The sequence below is a fragment of the Nicotiana tabacum genome, chromosome 19, assembly GCF_000715075.1.
Source record: "Nicotiana tabacum cultivar K326 chromosome 19, ASM71507v2, whole genome shotgun sequence".
Classification (NCBI taxonomy): Eukaryota; Viridiplantae; Streptophyta; class Magnoliopsida; order Solanales; family Solanaceae; genus Nicotiana; species Nicotiana tabacum.
Genome location: NC_134098.1, coordinates 121,098,588 through 121,119,987, shown reverse-complemented (window position 1 = coordinate 121,119,987; position 21,400 = coordinate 121,098,588). Strand labels below are relative to the sequence as shown.

General features: G+C 38.0%; 1 protein-coding gene and 1 non-coding gene across 3 annotated transcripts; both read right to left on the bottom strand.

Annotated features, from left to right (window-relative positions):
* Positions 1-4,154: 4,154 nt before the first annotated feature.
* TRNAG-CCC (transfer RNA glycine (anticodon CCC)) lies at positions 4,155-4,225 on the bottom strand. The gene has a single exon. It is a non-coding gene; the product is annotated as a tRNA-Gly (tRNA).
* A 1,242-nt stretch (positions 4,226-5,467) lies between these two features.
* On the bottom strand, positions 5,468-19,994 carry LOC107814562 (ATP-dependent DNA helicase Q-like SIM). 2 transcript variants are annotated; one of them, XR_012702934.1, is made up of 17 exons: positions 19,841-19,994; positions 19,604-19,759; positions 18,467-19,075; positions 18,152-18,371; positions 17,958-18,068; positions 15,944-16,133; positions 13,948-14,296; positions 12,928-13,154; positions 12,497-12,553; positions 10,802-10,882; positions 10,469-10,532; positions 9,467-9,566; positions 9,306-9,389; positions 8,716-8,807; positions 8,533-8,625; positions 7,632-7,724; positions 5,468-5,941 (listed from the first exon to the last, which is right to left on the bottom strand). XR_012702934.1 is itself a non-coding variant. In XM_075238515.1 (17 exons), the coding sequence occupies exons 3-17, from the start codon at positions 19,041-19,043 to the stop codon at positions 5,639-5,641; spliced, it is 2,637 nt and encodes an 878-aa protein (XP_075094616.1). In that variant the 5' UTR covers positions 19,044-19,075; positions 19,604-19,759; positions 19,841-19,994; the 3' UTR covers positions 5,468-5,638. The 2 variants fall into 2 exon arrangements, 1 of the variants encoding a protein (XP_075094616.1); XM_075238515.1 differs by having other exon boundaries at positions 8,720-8,807.
* Positions 19,995-21,400: the final 1,406 nt, after the last annotated feature.

Below are 21,400 nucleotides of genomic sequence, written 5' to 3'. Positions count from 1 at the left end.
CCCGAAGTTGAACCTCTACTGATGCCAGCTTTTCCTGGGCAGTTTCCTGCTCCGTAGCTAGCTGGTCCATTTTGCTCTTCCACCCATTGGCCATGGCTTGGATCCCGTTCATCGCGATTCGGAGTTGGTCGATCTAGTCGATCTTCTATTGGACCTGCGAGGTTTTGTCGTTAGCCACCACAAATAGTTCCTCATTTATAACTTCCAAGACCTTTACTTTTTCAACCAGGTTGGCATGTTCCCGCCTCAGGGTTGAAGCTTCCTTCTGAGCCCTATCCAGCTCGGCCTGAAGGCCCTTGATGGCCCTGTCTTGTTACTCATTGAGGATCTTGTACATATCCTTTTTTCGAGCCTGCTCCTTGAGCTTGAACTCGAGCTGATTGACCTCGGAACGATGTCGGAGGAAGCTCTCGTGGTGAAGTACCGAGGCCTGCAAAACAACGAAAGTCGTGAGAGATATCAAAACCTAAGTAAAATTCAATAGGACTTAATGATGTCTTATCCAGTCCAGCGCCTACTGCGCCTCATTGAAAAGACACGGCACACCCACCTCGTTTATTTTTGCCTGGTCCTCCTCGGTCACCAGGCATCGGAGGTAGCTCGTTACGCCTACGAGAGCGGATAGAACCCGAGCATCCTCCGGGACAGTAACAATAACTAATCTCTTGCAACCAGGGTCCATACTCGGAGCGGGAAACTGATTAACCAATTTTGGGCTCGAACTCGGCCCGCCAACTTCTGAAGGTGCATCCTTCTTTGGGACCTCCAAGTCCCCCAGCCCGGTAAAATCATCCAAATTGGACATGTCCACGCCATCAAAGAAGGAACGGAGGGGGTCATCTGCACCTTGTGCTCCTTCACTTGATTTATCTTTGCCCGCTTGGGCCTCGTCGAGCATAGAATCGATGTAGGAGGGTGTCTCAACGATGTCAATCACATCGGTAGCCTCCTTCAAGGTAGGATCAGTTTTTTGAGAGGTCGTGGCCTCCATCTCAACTTCGGACTCTCGGACTTGGAGGGGCTCGACATCACGATTCTTCTCTTCGGTTGTCGCCTGCTCCCCGGGAGAAGTCGATCCGTGGGCAACAAAAATGTCTCTTCTTCAGACTCGTCCCTGAGTCGGAGAAGCGAGTATGAATCCGGAACCCGGGAGTTGGTGCTCTTATTAGTCTTACGAGCCACCATCTTCTTTGGCTTCACCTCGGAACCCGGGGAGCCCGAAGACTTTCTTTTCCTCTTCTTCTTTTCCCCCGCGGCAACCCCGGACTATCCCATAACGGAGGAGTCAATGAGTAGGGACGCGTCCTCGCCCCCTTCAGCGGCCTAAGTTCAGTGGTCTTAGGCAAACCTGTGAAGGAAAAAGAAAAGGCCGGCATTATGAAAATTCGGAGCATAATAGTAACCGTTCTGGGAAAGACCTTACCATGAGAACGGGACTCCCATCGGCCCCTCGAAATCTTGCGTCACGAGCGCTCAAAATACGACATCTGCTGGTAGATGCCCTCGATCCACTCCTTGAGTCGAGGGACCGTATTGGGAACCCGGGCAACAGCTGCACGATCACGAATATGAATGATGAGAAAGGAAATGAAGAAAAATTGACACTTAAGGAAAAAATGCACTTACGAGATGCATTCCACTTCTCAGGGAACGGAAGAAACTCGGGAGGGATCAGATCTTCAGTCTTCACCCGAACAAAGCACCCCTGCCAGCCTCGGTCTCGATCCTCGTCAATACTCGAAAAAGAGTCCTTGCTGGCCCGGCGAGTGAGCTTGATCAGTCCCCCTAGAAAATTCAGGGACTGTATAAACGGAGCATATAGTCGAGGGTGAACCGAGATGATTCGATGTGGCTCAGAAAATAACAAATGAGGATCACGATCCTCCAAAAAATTGGTGGATATGCCCGAGGCACACCTCGTACCTCTTACATAAGGTCAAAATCACCGGGTCTACCGGACCTAGAGTGAAGGGGTAAGTGTAAAAGTGTAAACACTTAAATATCCCTCCATGTGGGTAGTAATAGCGTCATCGGGCCCGGGGACTACTACGTCCTTGCCTTCCCATTTACAGTCCTCTCGGACCACGGGAAGGACATCTTCGGTAACGGAGCATATATACCTCGAAGCTCTTTCACCCCAGTCCTATTTAGATGAGGGCTTCTCGACTTTGAAGTCGTCCGCGATGGAGCAACCCCCGAATATAAAGCTTCTCATGGGAGGCTCGGGGGCAGATGCCTCAAGGGTAGCCACCTCGGGAGCAGCCACTTCGGGAACGGCCTCCTCGGAAGAAGCCACCTCAGCATTTGTGGCCGGATGGAAAGATGAAGAGGTAGCCTGTTGAAGAACTGATTTGGATGTTTTAGCCATTGCTATCCGGTAAAGTTTGAAAATTTAAAGAAAAAATATGAAGGTTTGAAGAAACAATCTTGAAGGCTGAAGAGCAGAGTATGATGATTTGAAGAAAATCTGAGTAAAAATCTAAGAACAATTATGAGAATTTGAAGATCAAGGATGAAGATATGAAGGTTTGAAAGAAATTAGTAATAGCTAGAAAATTCGAAGGTGGAAGCTTGATCGGAAAGTAGAAAAAGAGTAGAGGGTAGAAGCTTTTATAGGGGAAGTACGCGACGCTTCGCATTCGAAAACAACCAGTCGATGATTGACACGTGTTCGAAGTCAGAACGACACGATTGATGGGACGTTTCGACTTCTTCGTTGTTTCGGTTGTGACATACGAAGGAAGGAACTGGAGTTCGTCTATCGTTACTCATCGTTTCGACAAACCTACTCTCTGAAAAACGAGGGAACTATCTGTATACGGGTAAAACCGGGTCTAGTGAGCATCCTGATTCCCCGGTGAGGCAAACAAAGCAAGGACATAACTACATGGAATCGGAATCGAAGCTAAGAACCCCTCGTACCCGAACGAAGCGCTTACCATCGGGGCCATCGAGACAACGCCCCATGAATCTGGTTCGTGCTCCAAGACCTCGGAAAGCATAACCAAACAGTTGTACACGACTAACGAAGGGCCATGATATCCGCGCCCAACCGAATATCACGGCGTGAATCTCGACCCGTATCAACAGTGAATCTCTGATCCATTGATCACTTGTATTGAATTAATAGCACAACTGGTTTGATTATTTATGTTATATTTAATTCGCTTATCTGACGTCATTGATCACTTGTATTGAATTAATTCACATATCCTTAAATCACGTATAAATTCAATTGTTATCCATTTTTAAGGTAAACAATATACATATGATAAGATAGTCGCGAGAATTTCCTGTTCATGATGTAAAGAAATCAAAAGGGTTATTGCAGATCTCTTGCTAAGAAAAGAAAGCAAATACTACAGATATCAATTTTTTTGGCTCTGATGTTATTAATTGTCTTGGCCATCTAAAAGGAAAGAAAAAATGACGTAGTACTCTATTAATTGTTCCTTTGTCTTCTTGATTTTCCAAGTAACTTAACAGGCCTAGGAACACCTTCATCAGGGTACAATCTAATAACATCTAGCTGTAAATTTCTGAGAGTAATAGCAAATTCTAATGCTTCATTCATGGCCTCTCGAGCAACTACAAGTGCATCTAATATTTCTTGACTTACAATGTAGTGAGAACAAATTTGGCTTAGTATTTTGTCCTGTCTTTCTTCATACCTTAATACTCTGTCCTCTGCTTGTTCTAATGCTTCTGTAATTATTCGGAATTTCTCGGCTGCAATTTGCTTGTTCTGCCTTTTCCTCAAGTTTGGCAAGTATAGCAAGAATGATGCTGAGAAGCCTATAATTGCAAATGTGATGTTACTACAATACATTGAGGCTCTCTTGAGAATTCACCAAAAGTACCAAGAGTTGTTGAATAAAAATAATAGAAGGGGGTATTGATTCTTTGACGTGTCTGAGGGGGAACTTGAAAATGGCATAACTTCATATCACTTCCTTGTAGTGAGTTATATTCCTTCTCTGCTTAGCTTGTCTGATTCATTCTAATGCACAACCCTGTTTGTGAAGGTAGAATTTGGGGTAAATATAACTTTTTTGGAAGTGAGAACAAAAAAGTTTAAGAAAAGGAAAAATTTTGGGACCGGGAATTTGAAACGAAATGGAAAAGGAATAAAGCCAAAAACAAGTAGCTAGATGTGCGCATCCGGGGAATCGAACCCCGGTCAGTACCGTGGGAGGGTACTATGATACCACTACACCAGATGCGCTTCTTGCTATTACTATCCTAATCCTAATATAAGACTAATATAAATGTGGAGATCGAGGCACATCAGATGCCAAAAAAGAAAATAATAGTAATAGTTTTTAAGTCAAGGATTTCCCTATGTATTAGTAGGAGAATTGACGTTAAAAGCTTGATCTTTCCTTGTGCGTTTTCTACAAATGAAAATAAATGTGGAGCCAAGATTTGAAGTTATAGGGATCGAAACTCTAGTCTTTTTAAGTTATTAAACTTTAAAGTGAGAATTTGAACATACCTATAAATTTCGTAATGAATATTTCTTAAGATAAATATTCAAAATTTGGATGAGTTCAGCTAAACCGATAATATATACACTAACTCCGCCACGGAGTCTGAAATCATCACTCTCACTCTCTCAGTCGTATAATAAGAATCGTTGCGTAAAGGTGAATGATCAATGTCATTCAAAAACCGAGAGAAGATTGAAAGATACTTGTCAGTTTGCTCGCCAGAACTAGGAAAGCATAGGCTAAAATGCGTTGAAAATACTCTACCTCATAAATGCAGCAAAATTGTCCAAAATAACGCTCCGAAGGCTCCTCTATTCACGTTTGCTTGTTGAATAGTTGCAATTGTAGGCAATATAAGAGTTTATAATTAATGAAAGATATTTCAAAAGAGATTTTGCAATACTATTGGCTACTTGGAAAGGTTGATGACACGTGGCAGCAAGTATCCTTCCTTCCACCTTAGTCTCCCCGTGACAATTGTGCTCCTACTTTCAATAGCTCTTCATAAAATCACGACACATGCCATCATATAAGAAACATCTCTTAATTGCTACTCCTTCCAACTACACCGTCCATATACTAATGATGTCTTCACTAGAGATTACCAATAACTGGATAACCATACTTTATTTTCTCTATAATTTGCTGGTTTGTTATTCAAAGTTTTGTTGTTAGAGGAAGGCTTATTTGATTCTAAAAATCTTTTGCATCGTTTGAAATAATATCTCAAAACAACACATCATATGATTTAAAGCATACTTGTACTTGCTCATAAATATATTTTCCCCTTGTTTATCCAATAGAGGATCCGTTTTGCTTCAGGCCCTCGTACATTTCAAGGGAGAATTGTATCTCTTCACTCATGGGGAAAACAATGCATAAGCCGCCTCTCCCTGTAAAAAAACTTATTTTCGCTTACGTTACCAAGCTTGGAGCTAGGTTTAGACTATAAAAAGATAAAGACAGGCAAACAAGTGACAACCGACAAGTATCCACCAATCATAAAAAATAGACGAACAAATAAAGAATGGGATCGTGCAAATCCAATCTTTAATGTTGTTACAATGCTGATTGTTTCAATGAAACAAAATATATAATCAAATCGCCAAAATCACATTTTTATGAACAGTTCATAGTTCACATTTGTGTCACTTATTTTTCGATAGCTTGGCAGTCAGTCTTCCACGAACTGTATTACAATCAGGCTGACGTTTACGTGATTTTCGTTTTCTTGGAGATTTCCATGTTCGCTTTCTCTGCAAGCGTTGGCGACGGATCTCTGGATCAGCCCACCCTTTCCCCCATTCAGCAAAACTGGAATAAGACTTGGGGCTTCTCATTGATAGCAGCATATCTGCTTCAGGATAAACATGAAATGGCTGCTCTGTTTCACAACTCAGGAACTGCCTTCCCCGTTCTGTTACTTCTGGATATTTTATCTGCACGCGTGTCTGTAACATTCGCCAGAAATTATCAGCCGTATCATTGAAAATGACCACTATACAAACATACTTCCAGTGCAAGATTGATATCAAATGCAACATAATATGAAGAAACGGGATATAAGGCACCAAATGAAAACATTTTCCCCCTCCCAGAAGAAATTCACTGTTAGAGATATTATAATTATTTCTAATTGGCATTATACAAATATTGTCCAAAAATCATAGTTCCAATTAAACAACAGCTATTTTTACAATCTAAGTTTCACACGTTTGACAAGTTCTATCTTTCTACATTCTCCATCAAGCAAGAGGAACCAGATGATAAAACAAGCAAATCTCAAACATAGAATGAACAAAGCAAAAGGGGATTTAAATATCTTTCTTAGTAGACAGATTAAAACTAATGTAACTTTCATGAGAGAATCTTATCATAATACCGTCTGTCCCATTAAAATCATCTACATTCTCTTTGCTTTGTCCCAAAACCGTTACCCTCTTTTCTTAAATAAAAGTTTCATATCTAGAACATGTCAAATTCTAACAACAATACTACTATACTTTCAGAAAATATATAATTATCCAACCGAGGATGAGGAAGGGGATAAACGATATGGAGGGGGGTGGGTGCCAAATACCGTTCACAACTTGTTTTATTGGTGTAAAAGCAGTGTATCAGTGGAACAACAACAGTTTTTAGAGTTTCTGGATCTACTAGGAGGCATGTAGGATATGGTTGTTTTGGGGTGTTTTTTGTAACTTTTTGTACCATCTTGGTACCTTATTAATGAAACCTTTACCTCATCAAAAAAAAAAAGAAAGGGGAGATAATAAGATGCGTGAAAAGTTTTGGAACACCGAACACCAAATTTCCGGAGAAAGTAACTTTCTTTGTTGGGTGTGTAGTGCGAGATGCAATTATAACAGCGGACAGAGAGGACATTTGTGAGTTGGTGTTGCATGTGCAAAGTATCTGGAGAAGATACTAAGCATCTCTTGTTGCATCTCAGGTTGGCTTTATGACTATGGAACATTGCATTGTCATTAATTTACATCTCTTGGGTGTTATCACGGTCGGTGGAGGAAACAAATACGAGTTGGAGATCGCCAGATCGGAGAGGGTCAACAATGAAAGGAAGGTAACATGGAAGACAAGACCATCTTGTCTCTTTCGGGGTATATGGAACGATCAGAACAGGAGAATGTCTCATAATAGTGAGAATGACGTAGAAAGTATTATAAGATTTTTTCCACCACTTGTAATTTGTGGTATGAGGAAAAGCACCATGTTGTATGGATAGATGGTCAAACATGTGGAAGACAATGTATGACTCCAGCAGAGTCACGCACACATCTAGTACTATTTTTTGACATCAACTTGATGTTTATTAGTGAAACTTTTTGACTTATCAAAAAATGAACAAACTAACTGAACATTAATTAGACCAATAATAGCAAACTAGAAAGGGATTCCAAGTATTTGTTTCCACTCCTTGCCACGTAGTACAAGTTTCTAAGATCCTAGTTTTCAGCATTGAAAACAGCATGACTAACTGAACTCATAGTACAGTAAAGGATAAAATGAGAAGCTATCAAATAGGCCGTAAAAGTAAATGAAGATTGGATGGATTTGAGAAGCATAGTGCCAAAACTTAGTACCTTATATGAAATAACTATGGTTACTATGCAGAAAGCTTACCATGTCATCTCCCTCCCTAATGAATCCTTTAACTTCCAACAGTCGAGCAAGACCTCTCCACCACAAGAGATCACTTGCACTAAATTGCTGATACTACAACACAATATAAAGAAAACAAATGACATTAGAGTTGCAATAGGAAAAGGTAAATACAAAAGAGTATTAGCAATAATGTTGTAAAACAAGAAAGAAAGATCTATTCCAATAAAAGAAATATCTTGTTATCCTCTTACACTAATTGAACACAAAATAGAAGAGTGGAGCCGACATTATATGCTAGTTGAGAGACTGGATACGAAAGTAGAGATAGATTACTCTTGATAAGTATGAGGATTTACAAGAATAGATTGCACGAGTAACTTTAAAGTACTTTCTCAAAAAATGAGTAACTTTAAAGTAGTATGCTATACCAGAACTAATGCAGAGTGGATGGAAAAGTTCTCTGTAAAGGAAAATAGGCAGCACGTCGGAGATGAGAAAAATTAAATACAGCCTTATTAGAGTAGGAGTAACATGCAGCTGAAGGACATCTGCTCGACAAGTTAAAGCTATTTTCAGTATGACAAATTAGCTTTACACCAAAAAGAAAGAAAGAATTACATATTATTCAAAAAACATTTTGAAGAGGGCTCTTCAAGAGCAATCCAAATTACAAACACAATATATCTCCAGGCAACTCTGTTGGCGGTACAAGAGAGATCCCAGAAATTAGTGACAAGAAGCTCATTCAAATTGAAGGAAAATTTGTATGTCTCTTTGTCATGCCCCTTGGTAGACATGCTTTCTAAGGGCCTTCGCTGAGAATTTTTCATGGGGCATGCTCATGTGTAAGAGGAAGAAAGAGGGAGAGAGGGGGAGAGAGGGAGATAGGGGAAGAGAGGGCATTGAGCAGAATAAGTACCTGTTCTCTTATTCTGCTGACTAAAGCCTTTATGTTTAGCTTCTCACCAAGTCTCCCTTCATCGCCACCATAGGAGATGTCTGCAAAATTTCTCTGCGCCAGAAAGGATGAACAATGACCGCAATGTCAAAATGAGATGACAAAATACAAAGAAGCACAAGCAATATGAGATGGCAGACGTACTCACACAATGAGTAGCAACAACTTGCAAGAAAATAATGGCCTCGGCCTTTAAATTCTGCCTTTCAGGTGGTCCTTTGATGCATATATCACACCTGTGCATTACGTACCAGGTAAAAGACATAAATTGAGAAAGTGAGAACTCATAGCGGGTATGGAAAACCTATAGACAAATATGTACTTTCCCGAGCAGAAATTAACTTTTTAATCAGAAGACAAAAAACAAGGCAAACATCAGTAAGCATGAAAATTGAAAAGGATATTAGCAATCGGATGCATTTGGAACCTTTACATGCATAGGAAGTCATTTTTCACTTCAAAGTGTTGGAAGAGAAAATCTCTTTTATGTGGCATGTCCTATGATAAAAAGACTACCTGAAACCTCAATATATAGACTAACTTAAGAGGAGTCAAATGTTACAAACACACTAATATCTCATTAACAGTGCTGTGGACATTCTTCGTGCTCCACACCCACCCCAAAAGGGAAAGTGAAAGAAAATTAAAAGAAAAGCACAAGCATACATCCTTGACATGAAGCAGCTTGTAAGGAACAAAAGATAAAGCACAATAGCCAGTGTGTCTTGACATACACAAGACATTTCTCCAAAAGAAAGCGCTCGCCGAAGTACTCCACAAGTGTTTTCGCTCTACAGCAAGAAGTGTTCATTCCATATCTGTTGAACATAATCAACACATAAGATGGAAAACCAAAGTACTCCCTAATCAGTTCAATTGGCAAGTTATCTTACACCTGAAGCAATCCGATAACATCTTATATGCGTGTTTTGTCTGCTCTTCACTTCTTTGACTTGGTAGAAGCGTCGGTGTTCTTGACATGTTTGCATATAGAACTGTTTCAGAAGGAATCAAACAGCTTAAGTATATATGTAGTGCCTCTCTGGAGCCGATGTCCAAGCTCTACCAGATAAGTGAAGCTCTTCTGAATAATAAAAGTTGAATAAGAAACCATTTGGTGTAAATTTATCAAAACCACACCTTAATGCACTACAGGATAACGTCTGCTAAACCAAGGGGAAGGCACGAGGTTCCTTTTCACCAATAATGAGCAATTCATATTCCAGTACTTTGACAATGTCAGATTTCCTTTCATATATCTATTTCCTAGTTTATGCACTAAATCTTTTCAACTTCTTCCCTAATTGTTCCGTGTGCCATAATTATATTTTGTCTTACTTTTCTTTTTAATCTAGGTATCTTCACGAAGACACTTTGTCGTTCACTCATTTAACTTTTCCTAATGAGAACCATTTTGACCCTATGATGTTTAACATATTTTGATATGCTTCTAGGATTAGTTCCTAAATTTTAAAAGTCAATCACTTCATAAGAATGTCAAACCGACTAGAAAAGGTGGAACAATGACATGTAATTCTACCAATATTTCTCTGTGGAATCAATTTCGGATCCATGTTTGACTAGAAGTAGAGGTTTCATGACCTTTTTCCATAACTACAAATTCACAATATTTAAGCATTCAAAGAAATTATGTCCTAAGCTTTTGAATTCAACCATAGAACTTTCGATTTTTACTGGTTTAAGGCTAATTCTTGTTTTTGTACTCCAAGAAGCTGAGTCTCATGCATGGGTTGGAAAATTGCTTCATTTCACCCTCCCAAACATTACCATCAGTGCTATATCCATTGGATACAATTTTGTTCTCTTTGAAGTATAAAGATTCGATCTCAAGATTATGACAAATATACCACAAATAAAAAGAATCAAATTAACTAACCACACTCTGCTACTTTTCCATCCCGACCAGCTCGACCAGCCTCTTGATAATAAGCCTCCAGACTCTGTAAAGGTTACAATATCTTGACCGAGAAGCATAACTGAAATCTAAGCCATGTAACACCAAAAGCAACGAAGAGAAAATAGTTTGAACAAGGTCTGAATTTGAAGCATAATGCTTCTTAAGTACACCTATGAGAATATGTATGATTACATTGCTAAAGAAGAAAGACGATGTGGGAACATGGTCTAGATTTTCATGTAGTTTGTTTACAAGAGTAAATAGACGTAGTTACGCAAAACACATTAAGGCAATCTAGCTGAGTAATTGCACCTGGGGCCAGCCGTAGTGAATGATCCTTCGCACATTCAACTTGTCGATACCCATACCAAAGGCGATTGTTGCGACAATGACCTGAATATCAGAAAGTACAATGTGTAGCCTCAGTTAATAAATACATAAGTGTGCAATATAAACATAAACAAAACAACTTTAAGCTCACGCTAATCGCCTATCTGCTGTCAGGATATCTTGAAGATACTATTTTATCTAAGAGTTAAAGTGGATTTATCCTATTATATTAAGTGTCAATAGTAAAAAATGATTGGCTGTGTTGAAAAGAAATACGCAACAGTATATAACAGGAAAACCAAATCAAATAATTCTCAGAATGAAATAACTAATAGGTGTTTCGGAGACAGACCAGGATCTGCCAGCCAATGTTAAACCCCAGCTTCAACATAGTTTTGTCCAGAAGTATCTTGTATTATTTATCCCAAATATCGGCTCATAAATTCTAGAGAATAATTATTAGGATGACATTCTAATCATGCCACTGGACATTGTGAAAACAGGACTACAAGGATCATTCTCTAAAGAAAAGTAAAAAAGATTTCTTATCCTTTTGCATTCTCCTCTATCCCAGAGACTTCTTTGTAGACTCATGAATAGTCAATATTGCAGACTTATTTGTAGCATCTTATCAATAACATTTAATGACGATGTAAAAGGACAGGTTACAAGGTAGGGGTAAGGTCTGCGTACACACTACCCTCCCAAGACCCCTACTTTGTGGGATTATACTGGGTTTGCTGCTGTTGTTGTTGTAAAAGGACAGTTCATAAAAGTATTTCATCTTTTTGAGAAGTTAACTAACAAATTATTATTACATTTTTTTTCTCTTTTCATAAGCAATGAAGCAGGAATTACATAATTCTAGTCAAAAACTAGATCTAGATACCACAAATATATTCTAAATGAAAAAATCATCTTATACTAGAACTCTATCAGTATATTGTGTCAGACAATATGGACAACACAACAACTAATTCGACCAACGACAATAACAACAACTACTACTACTACTATGCCCCAATCCCAAACTAGTGGGGACGGCATATGACTCCTATATATATTTGGACCAAGTTAAGATAAATAAGTACAAAGAATATGAGATGAGAACATAGAGATCTATCCAACTTGACTCTCACAATAAATGAGGATAACAGACAGGGTCATCAATGAATTTCCTCTTTCTTAGAATCCCACGTCGGTTGTGGATGGGGTTTTAGGTCTCATTATATGGTCTTGGACAATCCTTACCTCACGAGCTCATTTTTTGGGGTTAAATTAGACCCAGGGTCCATTTCTTTACATGGTATCAGAACCAAACCCATCTGAATTCTAGGTTTACCGATGTTGGCCCCCATATTATATTGTCCAAGCTCTAGATGTCAAGTCTTGAGCGTGAGGAGACTGTTAGAGTCCGACATCCATTGTGGATTGGGTTTTTGATGTCCTTATATAGTCTTGGACAGTCCTCACCTAATAAGCTAGCTTTTGAGTTGAATTAGGCTCAAGGTCCATTTCTTTACGCTCTTCATGAAAGAGAAAATATGCAAAGGTCACTTTAAAATGTTAAATATCGAATGCAATCGATCAAAGGCACTCTTCTATGCAACAACCTGTTAAATAAGATAAAGAATATTTACTATCGTTACTTCATCTAACACGTCACCTAAACTTTACCTGCAGCGTGTTCTCGTGAAATTCCTTATGCACCTGCCTTAGATGTGATTTTGGCAACTGAAAAGAGAAAGCAAAAGAAAACATTACTTCTCAATAGGAAAAGAGGAGTATATCAACCAACTTCATTGCTGAGTAGCATCATTGTTAGATATCGACTTTAATCAAGCAAAGGCATGGAACACATAATATCACTAGGGACAAAATATACTAATTACATGGAAACAAATCAATTGAACAGGCTACAGCACGAGTATGATCACCTTTAGTCCACTTTCATAACTATGGTATTTTGCGTCCTAAAGACATGCCCCTAGCTGAGCATTTATTAGATGATATGAGACCATGCAAAATCAGAGGGAGAGCAAGATAAATTTCAGTTCTGAAAGAAATATATATATATATATATATATATATATATATATAAAAATTACCTTAGCATTGTAAGCAGCAGCTTTGATCCCAGATCTAGAAAGAAATTTTGATATACTTAACGTTTCTTTCCTAGTTGGGACATAGATTATTGTTGGTCCATCTTCCAACGGTTCATGCTGAAACTTTGCTCTTTCCTCTGGCTTACTGGGCAGATCAGGTGCTTTGGGCAATAGAAAACCACTTAAACCTTTTGTTGGTAGTTTTCCACTAAATTCACCACAAGAAACTACAGCAATTTCAACATCAGTACAATTTATTTGAGTTCATAAAGTAAAATTAAATGACCAAGCTTATGATTTCAAATTTCAAATTTATATCTTAAGTAGCCAATTAGAAATCAAGGAAATTCCTAAAAACTACCCTAGACCTTGCTCTCAAGAAGATAAAGTCTTTACTTACACTGCTACATAGCCAGTTAGAGGCTGACGACAACACACAAAAGGCATTTCATTTTTTCGGTTTTAACAAACGAAGAGACTATCTAGGAAACAAAAAGGTCAAGTTTGAGAATGCAGGAACAAGAAGGATGAGATACATTCAATATATGTATTCTTTTGATCACATAATGGGCGAGTCATATCGTACGATAAGAGTGTGAGGCTTTTCTTCTATCAAACTATCAAGGATAAGTCATCTCTTTCTCAAGCTAAGGTTATTTTACCCTCTTGAAATCTCATACTAAACAATCTTGCACCGGTGTGCTGAAGGTTGTCAGTGGCTGCTACAAGGGTGTGAATTGAAACTTAAACTCTTTAGAATTTAGATAAAAATACTGCTGCAGATAAGACAAAACAAAAGGATTTATTTCAATCCACACTAAGGTAACAACTATTAAAATTTTCTAAATCTTCTCTATATTTGCACAAGAAAAATTCCTGAGGTCTCTGCACTGGCTTTTGGTAACAGATAAGTTATTCGTTGTGTAATCTTTAGTGCCATGGAAGATGGGTGCGATTAAATTCTCTCTTAAATTTGATATGTACTGTCTAAGCGAATATTTCACCAAAGAAGAGTCTTACCATCCAAATCATCAACATCTTGCACAAGATCACACTCATCTTCCAGATACTCAACGGACAATTGTCTATCCTTCAGAGAAGCCAAACCACATCTCCCAGGAGAACGTACTTTGTCTTCACTATCAGAAACGCCATCCCCCTCAACGCCATCTACATTAACCTCATAGATTCCATTATATTCATCCATGCAACCATTGGAAGCATTATCAGAGCTTTCAGAGTTCTCCTCCAGATTTGTGGGCATTAACTTACTTTTCCTGCCAGTCTTTCCTTTTTTGGAATAAGTGCTTATCAATTCATGAAAATCCTTCTTGTAGGACTCTATAGATGATGTTCTAGAGTGCTTCACCTGCAATCAGCAGAAATGAAGTGAATTGCTATTATGTCTATCAGTATATGTACTGAAAGTGAAGACTTTATTTTTAGAAGATCAAACACTAATATTGTAGCAAAAATAAAATTAAAAACACTCAAAGTAAACTTTATTAGTATGTAGTATTTCCCTTTCATCGTATTATGCAGCAAAGATAATATTGTATTGATTGACGAGACGCGAGACGGTGTGAACGCGCAATTAGAGGTATGGAGGTAGACCCTGGAATCTAAAGGTTTTAAGTTGAGCAGGACCAAGACAGAATACTTGGAGTGTAAGTTCAGTGGCGAGACTCAAGGAGGGGAAGGGGAAGTGAGGTTGGACTCGCATGTCATCCCTAGGAGAGGGAGTCTTAAGTACCTTGGGTCTATTATTCAGGGGGATGGGGAGATTGATGAAGATGTCACACATCGTATTGGGGCGGGATGGATGAAATGGAGACTCGCTTCCGGTGTTTTGTGTGACAAGAAGGTGCCATCGAAACTTAAGGGTAAGTTCTACAGAATGGTGGTCAGACCAACAATGTTGTATGGGGCTGAGTGTTGTCCAGTCAAGATCGCTCATGTCCAGAAGATGAAGGTAGCAGAGATGAGGATGTTGAGATGGATGTGCGGTCACACCAGATTAGATAGGGTCAGAAATGAGGTTATTCACGACAAGGTGGGTGTGGCCCCTATTGATGACAAGATGCGGGAAGAGCGACTTAGGTGGTTTGGTCATGTGAGGAGGAGGAGCACAGACGCCCCGGTGAGGAGGTGTGAGAGGTTGACATTGGAAGGCCTACGGAAAGGTAGAGGTAGGCCAAAGAAGAAGTGGGGAGAGGTGATTAAGCAAGACATGGCGCAGCTTCAGCTGACCGAGGACATGACCTTTGATAGGAAGGTATGGAGGTCGAGGATTAGGATAGTAGAGTAGGTAGTCTAAAGTGTTCATAACAGTAGTATTAGCACGCAGTCTTACTTTCTGTTGATAGTAGGTTTTTATGACTAACCGTTGTTTCTTTCATTGTTGATCACATTACTGTCTTGTTGTTTTTATTTTGTTTTTATATGGATTTTTGGTATTGTCCCTCCTTGTCTATATTTTCATTAATGTGGTGCTTATGCTTTCCTGAGCCGAAGGTCTATTGGAAACAGTCTCTCTATCCTCACAAGGTAGGGGTAAGGTCTGCGTATACACTACCCTCCCCAAACCCCACGGTGTGGGATAATACTGGATATGTTGTTGTTGTCGTATTATGCAGCAAACAAAAGTGACACAAAGATTGACGATCTAGTTTAAAATACAATAAATATGGTCAAAGAAAATAGTAATTTAGTTCTTGAGTGTGAATACATTATAGGGCAACCAAATATCACAATTTAAGTATAAGTTTGCTGAAGAATTTAGCTTCATGAAAGTTTAATTGGTGTAAATATTATTCGCAATATTATATAAATAGGTGTATCGTCAAACAATTTGCAACCCCCCACCCCACACACACAAAAAAAAAATATGAAGAAGAAAAAAAAGCACCCTTCATACACAAGAAAGCAAAAATTGAAATTGTGCAGCAAGGCAGATGCAGAACATACAGGGAATACCAAACCAAAAGAGTACCAAACACATTGTAGATTAACTTACTGAAAATCGAAGATTTGGCCTGAAAAATGAAGTGAGAACAATTTGTGTCGCCTTTGACATGTGCAATGACTGCAGAATGTCTTCTTGAACACGAGTAGTTGCAGTGGCAGTCAGTGCCATGATCGGTATGTCAAATTTCAGAAACTTCATGGTATCCATTCTAAAGTTCTCTCTCAAAACAGACAATCGCCTACGTACATGGAAGATTTGTGTCAATATTTTCTTGTAGCTTTTGCTTGGCTAGAATGGAAGTTAGAGAAGAGAAAGATCAGAATTTGACTAGTCATAAGCATGATGTTTATCTTATGAGTTATAAGCATGATGTATCGTATCTATTATGCTAAAGTAGTAGACTTTGCAATAAGTTGATAAACAAACTCAAGGAACTTAAGAAATCAGTCATGGTATGATACAATATTAATAAGGAGAAAAAGATCGATGTTTCCATGTTAATAATAACAGAAACACATATGTCTTTGAGCTTCGAGTGCAAGAACCATTCTTGTTTGTTGAAATGTGTGATAATCTCATCTAAAAGCTTAAGCTTTAGCGAAAGCACACTTTTATTTGCTTAATTATGTCTTCAACACGCCCCCTCATGCGCGGGCTTGATTCTTTTTTATGAGCCAAGCACGTGAAAATTCTTTTTGATATAGGGTGGTGGTGAGACTCGAACCTAGGACCTCTGCCTGCTCTGATACCATGTTGAAATGTGTGACCATCTCATCTAAAAAAACTAAGCTTTTAGAGAGAACATACTTTTATTTACTAATTATGTCTTCAACACTGCTGCATGAAGAATAATAAAGAATATCATGCAGTTTCGAGTGAATGCTTATGCATGTTGCTGAGGCTCAAAATTTCAGCCCTTGCATATTTTAAGATGCAATGTGGCTTCATCAAAATGCTTGGCCCGTCTGCATCTTCCTTAGGCTAAAAATGGGGATTAATGAGCAAATGTGAAAGTAGCATTCGCGATTGAATAACACTAACCATTTACCACTTATTTATGAAATTTATCCACTCTGCCACCTTATTTCACAAACTAGGTTTAAACCAGTGCTTTTTGCAACTAATTGTAGATAAATCTTTGAAGTAGTTTTCAGGATGAAATAAGTGATACTGATAAAGGGGGTAAACTCATGCTGATAATCCACCCTCTCTAACCTCTCTACTAACTTTATTCATACTTACTTCACTCGCTTCTGATGATAAGGAGCTCTTTCTTGGAAAGAGTTGATGGAGAGAAGACAATATCATCTGGCTGAATAGAAAAAAGCGGAACATCACCCTCCAGATGAGTTTCAGCATCAAAATAAGAACTCCCTCAATCAAAAAGTTAGCACTATGGAAACCCTATAATTATTTCTGTTGAATTTTCAAGGAACTCATGTGATGAAATCAAAGAAGAAGAACACCAAATGGAAGGTCAGAATTATCCTATTCTTTGGCTGATGACAGTGGTGAACTCAAGAAAGATTGTTTGGCACTCTTGTAACGTGTTCTGAATAAAGTTTCTCATTTCAATTGGACGTTGCACCGAATGGTAAAAAAAAAAAAATTATTGTTGGCAACCTCAGAAGAAGTAGAAAAATGACATTTGCCAGTATTTTATTCTTTGTATAAAACCCATGGAACTAACAACTTCTTTTGCATTTTCCGCTTTCAACAATCATATGATATTTGTGTCGTTTGTGTGCATCATCCATTCTTCATTTGGATAACCAAGTGCATGAACAAACATAGAACCAGAATGCGGAAGGTGACCCCCCCCCCCCACACACACACACACACACACTCACAATGTGAATTGTTGCAAGTACTATAATTGGCATGATATGGTATGTAAATGCTGTATTGAAGGATAAAAATATCCTTCTTACTTTGCGCACTCTAGGACAAGAGGCTATAGTACTTATCTATATCCACTGACTTAATCAGTTACTGAAAATTTTGACCAATTCCAGATAATAGTATTAGTCTGGTTCATCAAACAAAAAAAAAGAATATAAACCTGTAATCTGGTCGAAAATCATGACCCCACTTAGAAACACAATGAACTTCATCGATTGCAAATAGAGCAATTCCACGGCTTTCTGCAAGGCCTTGGATGGGTTTTATGAGTCTGAAAGAAAAGATAAGCAACTCATCTGTCAAACAACAGCCAATGCTATCCTTGAAATACAATTCGAGTAACATGCTCTATACCTTAGAATTGTCTCGGGGCATACATAAATGATGCTATACATGCCTGCCATTGCTTTTTGTTCAACACTTCGATCAATTTGACCAGATCCAAGGAAGCAAGCAGAAACACCATGTTTTGCTAACTTCAAGCACTGATCGTGCATCAAGCTAATCAATGGCGATATAACAATGACAACCTTCCCAGTCAGCAATGCAGGAATTTGAAAACACAAAGACTTCCCTACATAAAAGTAACTGTCAGAACACAGAATATCACATTAAGATATAAAAAAGGGGACAATAGCAACGAAGGAAAAAAAAGTGAGGGGCCAATACCAGATCCTGTTGCTGCAAGAACAAGACAGTCCTGATGAGCTAACCAAGTTGCGAGAGCTTCTCTCTGAAAATTCTTCAAGGATGAGTATCCAAAGTGCTTGTGCAACAAATTCTTAACCTGCTTTTCCCAATCTGGTCCAATGCTCTCTTCGTCTTTGTAATTATATGGCAACACGACTTTTTCAGTTGCAATGTGCAGATCAGTATCCTCTGGGGGAGGATGCACATTACAACCTCCGGGATCTCTTTGCAAGACTTCTAATTGAGACGTATCCAACTTATTCATGGTCTTGCTTCTTTTAGGTCTGCCTGCTGACTGAATGAATTCGTTTATGCTGGGTTGCCGCATTTTACTTGCAGAACACGACGAAGAGGAGGCTCTTTTTCCCAGTGTGCCAGCACAGCTGGTGATGCATGCATTAATAGTTGATGCACTCGTAGTGTTTCTTCGAGAATCATCAAGGAGATAATCAATTGCACCATCAATCGACGGACCCACGGCTTCTATAGCATTTGTAACATCAGATAACTCAAATCCCATTCCAACCAATTCAGCAACAACTTGGTCTGGCTCCATTTACTTGCACTCTGACAGTACACATGCAAGTCCTTGGTATAGACAAAACAGAATATATTCTCAGTCGCATGGAAGTAAAGAAAAGTCAGAGAATCCAGATTGAACTATTATCAAACAAATCAAAATCATCCGAACATAGGAAAAGAAAACTCATTGAACCAAAAACACTTACAGTACAACTTTTTGCAACTACATTGACTGTTTTACAGACTTAAAAACACTATACTACTTTAATGTCAATAATGTTTCTCAATATTTAGTTTTTCTGATTCAATGCTGCAATCACTTCTAAGTAATACTGAAAATCAAATAATTCACTAACTTCAATCAAGAACTGAATTAACAAAAAAAATCTCATAATATACCTTTTATTTACAATTTTTCATAATTGTCCTATTATTGCCAAGATGTTATGGTTCAAGTTTTCCCATCCCAATAATCGTTTATATTTTTCTCGGCTAAAATGGAATTTTCCAACAACATTGGTTCTTAGTATCATCTATCTAATTGGTGTGTGTCTGTCACGACTATGAGAGTGGAAGTGAGATGTTAGTGATTACCTTTCTACCGTTGTAGAGACGAGGAACAGTGGGAACCCTACCGTTGAAGAAAATCAAAATTGGATCCCAATGGTCTGCTCCCCTGTGCCGCGCCAAATGGCCCGCCTAAATTAAAGGTTATCGATGGTTTAAAGGGAATTTTACGGCGTCGTATCACTGCATATGTGAGCATTAGATCAATTGGGAACGTTTTTTTCTTTTATTGTAAAAATTGTAACCAAATTCAAGAAAGTAAACCTGTGGATCTTCTTGCTAGAGTGAGTATTGATTAGTTAGTGAAGCATGTTTGCCTTTACTCTTTAAGTGGATGATTCGAGTCACATAAATGAAAAATAGTGATTATCTTCTCAAATGTGTGTGAAAAAAGATGATTACAAAATACTTGGAGCTTGTTTGGATTATTGTTACATATCATTTCATAATGTATCATGTTGTATTGTATTGTATTGTATTCGTTTGATGAATACAATATTTGGATAGATTGTGTCGTTTGTCGTCGTTTTATGATATCACACACCAGCAATATGAAGAATAAAATTGTAATATTATAAAATAAATAAATAAAAATTTGATACGGTATATAAAAATGAATGGTAAATGATAAAGTAAAATTATTTAATAATAATGAAGGGCGAAATTGAGAGAAAAAGATAAGGTAACGACGCGACCACACCAAATCGGTCGTTACATAAAGCGCACATTTTGACGTTACGTAACGACGGATTTAACGATACGGTACAATCAAATTTAAGTAACAATCAAAACAAACAGCGTATTTAAAGTAACAATACGATACAATAGGTAACAACCATCCAAACAAGTTGTATAGTTACAACTTGTTTGGATGGTTGTTACCTCTTGTATTATATCATATTAGACTTTTCTTCTATTTTATTTTCGATATAAAGTTTTGATTTTTATATTTTTTTACTATGTTATTTGTAATTATTTCAAATTCAAATTAGACTTTTCTTCTATATTGAATTCAAAAAGAGTAACTAACTATTAATAATAAATAATGCATACTTTTATTTTTTTTTTAAATTTAAACTCAAAAATAAACTAATTATTACATAACCTAACTAGGAAAAATGTAGTAAAAAGACTTTTGAAGTCTTGTGTTAGAATATAGGACACATTATTTGGTTAACAGAAAATGTGTAATTAAGGAGGTTCGGGGGTCAGATTAAAAATAACAAAAGTTGTGGGTAAATATTAAATTTTTCAAAAAATTTAAAAAACCATACCCATTCAAATTATTTTAAATTTTCATCTCCTTCTTCTTTCTCCTCTTTACTTCTTTTTCTCCTTCTTTCTTTTTTCTTCTTTCTCTTCCTCGTTCTCTCGTTCTTCTTCCTTACTTTTTTTCTTTCTCTTCAACTTTCGTTGTTGTTGTTGCTGCTGGTTTGACCATGCCATCTTCTTATTCTTATTCTTTATTTTGTTCTTTCCCTCTTCATCTTATTTTTCATTTTTTTTTTCTTCTAGATGTTTGAAACATTTCCCGGGATGTTTGAAACATCCATCGGTATTTTTCTTCTGCTTCCTTCTTTTTTTTAGTGTTGTTCTTATTGATCTTTTTTTTTCACAAGTATTTCAAACGTCCTCACAGATGTGTGCAGCTGTTTGAAACATCTCAATAGATGTTTGAAATATTTCTCTAGATATTTGAAACATCTTTACTAAATGTTTGAGGATTATGAGTGACAGGGGATAGAGATGAGCGTTGCGAGATGGAAGAACAAGAGGAGGAAGATGAGTGGCAGGAGGAGGGGGAGGAGGGGGGAGGGGGGCTTT